Source organism: Thunnus maccoyii, chromosome 23 (assembly GCF_910596095.1).
Source record: "Thunnus maccoyii chromosome 23, fThuMac1.1, whole genome shotgun sequence".
Classification (NCBI taxonomy): domain Eukaryota; kingdom Metazoa; phylum Chordata; class Actinopteri; order Scombriformes; family Scombridae; genus Thunnus; species Thunnus maccoyii.
The window spans coordinates 6006146-6014663 of NC_056555.1; the positions used below are offsets into that span (position 1 = coordinate 6006146).

The 8518-nt window shown below is 39.5% G+C and overlaps 1 protein-coding gene across 1 annotated transcript; it reads right to left on the reverse strand.

The window, feature by feature from the left end:
* Window positions 1–1285: 1285 nt before the first annotated feature.
* LOC121891233 (NXPE family member 3-like) lies at window positions 1286–8126 on the reverse strand. The gene is made up of 6 exons (XM_042404061.1): window positions 8112–8126; window positions 6065–6496; window positions 4425–4720; window positions 2797–2867; window positions 2369–2575; window positions 1286–2274 (listed from the first exon to the last, which is right to left on the reverse strand). The coding sequence occupies exons 1-6, from the start codon at window positions 8124–8126 to the stop codon at window positions 1721–1723; spliced, it is 1575 nt and encodes a 524-aa protein (XP_042259995.1). The 3' UTR covers window positions 1286–1720.
* Between the last annotated feature and the right edge of the window lie 392 nt (window positions 8127–8518).

Here is an 8518-nt window from a genome sequence, read left to right on the forward strand (position 1 = left end):
GTGTGTGTGTGTGTGTGTGTGTGTGTGTGTATGATTGTAAAGGTGAAGAAAAAAAATTTACATACAGATATCTGACACTTGTAGATAGGCTATGTTACTAACTATTTGGCAGGTATTATGCTCCCTTACACAAAATCAGTCAACTAATGTATTATTGTATCACAAACATTTGATAGCAAAGAACAGGCGAGTGAAATCAATTTACAGGTGATTATCAATAAATAACCATCATGACCAATGAGCTGTGGCATGTTGCATTGCTTCATTAGTGGCAGGGCATCGCTTCCTCTGGCTATAAAATTCTGAGGTTGCAGATGACATAGCAGCATCATGGTCCTCATCATCTACACACGAAAACAAGTCAACATTGTATTAACGTTACTGGTATTTTTAGGCAAGTTGAAGGTGGATAACAACATGCCATCTTTATCGTCGTCGATTCCACTCCTGTTCTCGTCACTGGCACAGTTGGTGGAGTCCATGCCAACATTAGCATCATCAGAATCGAAGACAAGCTTCACCAGGGCAAAACGTGAGTCGATCACCCAGCACTGCGTCCAGTTCATTAAAAAAGGGACAAGTTACCCTGCCCCTGCCACTTTTCTTCTTGTTGTCCTTGGCATTTCTGTATGCCAGTTTAATGTGTTTAATATTTCGTTTTCATTCATTCGTGACATTGCAGCCAGGACTGGTTGTAGCTGTTTTCCACCAATTGCTTAGCCATTGCTTCATAAATGGCACGGTTGCGATATAATTGCCAAGTTTTGCTTGTATACTTTTGTTTACAAATTGAGAGCAGACACTTGGTCTCATCTTGACTCCATCCACGAGTGTCTTGAATATCCATAGCTTTCTTGCTGCTTTCTTGCTAGTAGCTGAAAATGGACCTGTGTAAAATTTTCACATATATATATACTATGTACAAATATATATATATATATCATAATCCTCTATTCATACATCACTTCTTAGACAAGGCAGATAGAGAGAGCAGCCAGCTGTCCTACCTTCTCCGGGTCAGGTCAACCTCTCCTCGTGGTCGTTGTCACGAGAACCAGTATAGGAACCAGATTGGCTCGGTCCACCAGATCGTTTACAGATGACCTCACACATTACAATCAACTGTAGGTCAGAAAGTGTAAGGATGCCATGTGTTTGAGCCGCAGACCTCCATTTAAATGAGCAAATTTTAATTGTGCTATTGTTTGTGTAGAGAAAGAGATCTACATCTAATAAAATATAAATGCCAAACTTTACATGTGATTATTTCATATAACCCAAACAATTACTGTCAAAATAGTTTAATAATCCACATACTCAGAAATGCAGAACAATAATTCTAGAGCATGTGTTCCAACCAGAACGTTTTGGCAGCGCACCACTCAGTTGTAGCATGGATGTATGCTAGAACCCGAAAAACAGATAAATTCCCCATAACAATGTAACAGAGACAATTGTACAGCAGTATAATGTAACTACACCAAATCTGTAAATAGTTATAACCTGATGTGCTACTCCGCCTGGGTCAATATGTGGATTGAGTCTCAGTTTCTGTGTCCCGACGTTCACTTCTGTGGGTCCCCCTCCCCTATAAATGATGTCTCCCGCCCTCTCCCTTTTTTTATTGTACACCATGGGAGAGGTAAGCGACATTGTGGTCTTCCTGTTAAATTACGGTTGTGAGTTTATTTGTTAGCTTAAACTTGTGTAGTCTTCCAGTCTAGCCGGCCTTTTGGGGGCATATGTAGGATAAGAGGACGTCGATCATATTCTTAATAATGGGAGGTTGTGGATGGAGGCTGTGTGGCAGGTGGTGGGCCAAGACCATCTCCCAGGCGTCCAGCACACGAACATTCAGTCCTTTGAACATGGCCCTGAGCACCTTGTCACGCTGCAGCGAGTACCAGTCACTGTTGGTCAACGTCTCATAAAGAGACAATGCTTTGAGATTTGCAGTACGGATGACGACCAGCGTACCTGGAGCCCTGTCCAGCAGGCGCACCACCGCCCTGCGGATGCTCCGCAGCCGCTGGATGTAGAGCTCGATGGGGAAAGTGCTGAAGTGAGACCAGATGCCAAGAACAACAACGGTGTTGATACCTCCAACTAAATCATCTAGTTCATTGGCAATGTAGCGCAGCTCTTTGGTTGGGACATTGACAAAACGGATAGGGGGACCGTGGCAGCGGTACGTCACCAGAATGTTGTTTGCATAGTCTAAGGCCATAAAGGGCCCAACTTGCTTCAGGTTGTGCAGGTTAAACTCCTTGAGATCTAAAAGTATTAAAGAGGAAACACAGTTGGGACACATTAATAATGTTCACACTGCAGCTGAAACTGTTGTCAGAGATTTCTGTTTATTAACTACCTGGTAGTGCTGCATTGAGGTGTTCAAACCACTGCCTGATGGTAGAGTCTCCATACAGGTGGACCACCTTGCCTTTCAGACATTGACTGATAGCAGGGGATGTGTTGAACTGGCGGACTGGGGTGCCACCTAAGGCTTGCCACGTATCGTGGTAGTAATAGCCAGAGGGTCCAGACTTCACACTGCTGCTCTTTACCTCTGGTTGACCTGAGAAGAAGTTAAGGCATTATAGCTGGCATTATTCTATATTTTTCCTATTGTCAGAACATCCCATTAAAAGATTAAAACCAACATTAGGCTTGTAAAGGTAATGGTAGGTTGTTTGTAAATGTTTCTCCTCGCCTTTTTTTACTTGTAATGTCTGAAGCACATTAAAGTTTGAATTATTGTTACAGGCAGAGGTTGAAGTAGTGAAAATTCTGCTTTACCTTTCATTTTTGGCAACACGTTGACATTTGCCAATCCTGAAGCCTTAATGGAGACTTTCATGTTGACACCACTGAAGAAAAAAACATGCATAATTAAATACTCATATGTAGCAGACAGCTGTTTTCAGCAAAAAGCATTGATAAACCAATTGCACACTATTTGCCTAGCACCGATTGAATATATATTTATATATATATAGAAACTCTAAATGATTGCTTATGTTGCTCTGTGTAAATACACAATTGTTTGCTGACAAGTACATCATGTCAACAAGGTTTAGAAATAAAATGTAATAACCAAACTATTTTTCATGCAGAGACTAATGTATATTCCTAAAATGGTCCAGTACATGCAGAGATGCTGCATTCGTGTCACAAAAGAAGAAAAGTTGACATCTGCTACAGCTTTGAAATGTGTATCTTTATGTTTTTTAAAAGACCACATCCTAAATACATGGTTAAAATGTGAATTAGAATATAACTGAATAACAACAAAATAACAACATTAAACTGGAATATTTGCATTTTCTGAAAAAAATGTGTGTGAGAGCTGGAGGCTGTTAGCTGCTGCAGCTGCAAGCTGCTGCTCCAGCAGCAATTTTAAAAAATCTTGTAGCGCCACCTACAGGTGAAATTGTATCAAATGCAACAGACTTGCTCAGCACACCCATCTGTACAACTTTGCTAAATTTGATTACCATGGAATATTACATTTAAGAGATATGGCAGTAAATAAGTAGTATGGTGTTGTTTCACTTAAGGCCACAAAGTAGGGGTATTGGTGCCATGCTTCAATATGTCATGGACATTCTCATGAAGAACTTGTGTACCAGGTTTAATTTTATTAAAGACAACAGAATTGCAGAAATATCATATTATAATATATATACCCCATGTTGGTAGAACTGTATCAAATGTTACACATTTGTGTATTATGGCTGTATGTACAACATTCCCTAATTTGGTTGCAATCCAATTTAGCATTGAAGAGTTATGGCCCGCTAAGGGCATCAGAGTCATGCCTTCGAAAGTTTGATCACCAATTCCAGACAAACTGTAAGTGATATCCTAAAACAAGCTCATAAGTTTTGTTCAGGGTCATGTAAATATGGTATGTACCAAGTTTGGTAAACATTACATGAAATATGTGCCAAATGAAGCAAAAGATGTGTCTACCAAAAAATCAAAAATAATCAAAAATGGCGGAAGATTTTTCCAGGTGCAAATGAGCGTGGCCTATGTCATTCAAATCAGCTTTATCCAAGTAACATGCTGTACAAATATTGTTTTGCCACGCCACACGGTTTATGAGTTATTAGCCAAAACATAAAACACGTACAGCATACATCTCCTTACCAAGATGTACATTTTGACATTGAAACAAAGTTTGTATGGCAAACAGTACAGAAGTAGATAGACGCCAAAAACAAAAGCGAAATAATAATAAAGAAAGCAAAGATAACATTGTGAGAGCTGCAGCTCTCACACCATGAACATAAACTAAAGTGAATCAGGCTTATTATTTGATTTGTATCATATGCACTCTTGAGATTTCCACCAAGGAGATACATAGTATTTATTTATTATAAGTCAAACAAAATGCCAGTCTTGTCTCTTTGCTCCTTTACCTTTTAAAGAGTTTTTCCTCCTTGGCCTTGAGTTTTTGATTGAATCCTCCCTTGGAGTGGTTGATCCTGGCGTCACAGCTCAGCTTCTTTGGCTTGTAGCAGAACCATGGATCACCTGTGTGGAGGTCAGTGTAGTTGCACAGTGGTTGCTGGGTTGGACGCAGGAAGACATTACAGGTGGTAGTTTCAGAGACTGAGCCTGAGCGGAAGACGCTCTGGAAATAAACCCTATCCGGCTGCTCTCTGGTCAACCTTTGCAGCACTGTGACAGCCTCACTGGGGTGAACCAGTGTCACCTGATAGGACAGAGAACCACAGTTCAAATTTCATACCCATTACTTGAAACCATGTCATAGCAGTAAAGATAATTAAAGTGAACACTACTTAAAGTTGCACATTTCATTTCAGGTGTAAACCAGATTGATCTCCAGATACTCATGTCTGGAGAACTAACCATTCATTTACCCCTCCCCTGAGCAGTGATTGTCCAAATCATAGTTCAGCAACCATAACTAGGCACAGAGGACATGTCAATCTTTGAATTTCTCCACATGGTGAAGTGGTGTTCATGGGGTTGTAGTGAGAGCTATACTCGACATTTAAAGAGTTTGCAAGGTGCTCTCAATTTGCAAATGTTAGCATGTCCGGCTAATGAGCTTACTACCTACAGTAGTAACCCAGCATTACCTAAAGGACAAGGAGCATGTCATACTACATTACTTTTGGGGGTTGCAGGTTACATTAAAAAAGTCCACTGAACATGATGCCAGCTGCAGCAAAGCCTCCCACTGATATTTGTAATTTTGTTATCTTTGTTTGAAAATTTTTCCAATTTTTACTGCTTTGTAATACAACTCACCATACAGTTTGTAATATTTGTCAAAAAGTCTAGAATAAACAGTAATTCATATCAGCTGGTCCAGAGTATGGCACATCAAGCTGGCATATAGAAATCCTAATCATCAAGTGATCCACTACAATTTTATCATGAGGATGCACCTAAAAAGGCTTGCCAGGGTCTCATTGAATGATTCTTCTAAATGCTCAAATTTTCCCAAACTCCAGGCACACAGGTATGATGTGGAAGTCCACAGAGGTTGATAGCTTTTCTCCTGCTCTGCTTTTGTTAAATGATGACAAAGGTTTAGATCCATCTGTTTCTCATTGCTGTATTATGTTAGTTGGTTTATACGCTGCCAATAGTTGCCACTTGATGGAAGAAACCTTTTTCTCAATATGTCAATGGCATTTATTACTCTTGGACATACATACATAAGTTTATATTTTCCACTAACATATTAAATGATGCTAAACAGGATAATATTTCTCAGATCAAATCTTTGATTGCTGAATTGGTTTAGCACTTCTCAATCCTGTGCTAGCAATCAAATCTAGACTATAGTAGAGTGGTTATCTTGATTTTGATAAGAATGATTGACAGCATACAGAAGAATCTAACCATTGCATGAAATAAAGGACCCGCTGTTTTGAAAATTACTAAGGATTTTGAGTAGTAAATCTGCCCCGGGTATTATTGCAAACTGCATATGTTTCATACAAGAACAAAAAGTTGACAGGCCTAGCAACAGTAGCTGAGTAACAGTCACAATCATATTTAACATCATATTTTTTAGCATCACCTCAACATGTGCGTTTCCCTCCCAGAGTAAAGAAAATACAGCAGAGTAGGAGCCATCGAGATGATCCAGCACTTGCCCAACCACACCTGCACCAAGTGCTCGGTTGTGCAGACGGGCAAGTAAGACATCTCCCCCAGACTTCTTAGGACGACCCTGGAAATCATACATTTTGATCATAACTTCCAGCTGATCCCCTACATGCCACTGTCGTCCACTCTCCTCCAGGAGAATAGTGAAGGTACTGTGGGCAGGATCGCTGGTCTGCTCCAGGGAAAGAGGATCTGGCAGGGATGGAGTTTCAGGCCAAGCAATGGAGTCTAATAGTAGGCGTTCCTCCAGAGCATCTTCAGGGGATTGTGGCTGGAAGTTGTAGAAGTAGTGTTGCAGGTGAGGTCTCGTGACAGGAAAGGTGGTGATCACCTTATGCTGAAACTGGGAGGGGGGTCAAGAGAGTGATGTGACAAAGTTGTATATCAAAAAAATTATAATGTAAGACAAATGAACTAAATGAAACAAAAAGACTGTTTTTCCTGCCCCACATCAGAAAATCACTGAATATTTGTAGGGGTTGATGAAAGAAGCTGATCAAACACTCAGTGATAACAGCAACATGAAAAAGAGAAAGGAAGGAAAACTACAGTCAGAATATCCTTACAACCATTTCAGTAACAACTGTAGCAATAAATAAATGTTACTTTTCATATTTCTTGTTACAGACAGTTATACAGGTTGACAAATTTAAGGTGTGCTATTTATCAGAGAGCAATTTTTCTCCTTTAAAAAAAACCTTCTTAATGAATTTTCAAATGAGGACAATGTTACTGTTAATATTTAACGCAACTTAAGTGTTCATACTGGTTATTCTGGTGGAAAACTAATGTAGTTTTGATTTTCCTCCTCATATAAATCTCAGAAGTGAAGGTACAAATATAATGTTAAATTGGTCTAAAATGTCTGTAACAATACTCTTTCTATGCATTGGGTTTTCATTGTGGAAGTACTGTATTTGTTTCCACTAAAGAATGTTGCAAAAAACAAACATTTCTGCACTGAACTCATGAAAAGACCAAACCCAACAATGAATTGATCCTACTAACAAGTATTGTCCATGTAGCCTTGGCCTGATATATGTGGATTATTCCTCTGTTTCATAGAGCTCAGTTGTTGCCCAAAAACGATTAAAAACACATCAGTGAGCCACACTGTTGCACTGGGTGACATGTTCTTTTATTACCATTAACATGGGCATTGTAGTTCATTTTGAATTAACATCTTCATGTGCACGTCATACACTGTTCTGCTGCCATAAATACTCAGCAGTGCAGCAAATGCATATCTATCTATGGTTGAGAATAGTCCCCAACAAACTAAAGCAGTTTTGCAATGGGCCTGGGTTGTTATGATTTAGCCGTGCCATGATGACACGCGTTTCCACTACACCCTCACAGCAGGGGCAAGCCGCACCACTTTGGTCCTGCATACTACCAGGGCAGCAACTCCCACCAACAGAGCCATGCCATCAGTACCTGATTGTCTCAAAAATATGTCTTTATGCAAGCGACAATAGAGAAGGGCATTTAAGAGTAACAGCATCAGCTTTAGCTCAGTGTGACTACCCTGCATAAGGGAAAAAAAGCTGTACATATTTTTGACCTGTTTTAAATATTTACATGTACGTCTTCAGTAGAAACTAATGTGCTTGGGGCTCAGAGCCATAGACAGGGTAGGGAATATATTGAGAAATAGACTTACACATTGTTGGTTTTGGTCTTTTGAAAGGATTTATTGACAATAAGAAAAAAATATAGATGGGAATAATAAAATGAAAATATATAAAAGTATAATTATTTGAAGTTTCTGCTGTCAGCCAAATGCATGATTGTTAGCAAAAGAACCATTTTCCTCGAATTGCATTTGTTTAGAAATATGAATGAAGGACATTACTGTTATCCAAAGCCATATTGCATATGAAAACAATGTCCTTAAATCTGACTATTTCAAACAGGGTCCACCCTTCAAGCAGTCCCACTCAAGACCAAATTCTCACCTCCAGAGCATCCATGTTAAAAAGAAAATAGATGAGGACAAACACAGCCAGGAAAAGGGAGATGGCAGCAAACTTCAAACAGCAAAAGCTGTCCACTGTTTTTCTACAAGCTCTGGCCTTCATGATTGACGATCAGTCTTAATCTGTGGCCATAAAACAAAGAAACAGTGTTAATTGACACCTTGTTTAGCTGTATTTTTGTTAGTGATTACTTGCAAAAACATAACCTGAATAGTGAAATGATCTCTATGCAAATAGTGTGGTATGTTTGCCTTTCAATCTTTTTTACTAAACTTAATCCAGTCACCCAGGACATTCCTGATTGATTAACCATCGACCAAGGCCATAACCAAAGTCAGCAGCATCACTCCCCTTGCAGTTTAACATGAGGATTCATCCCCAGGTGG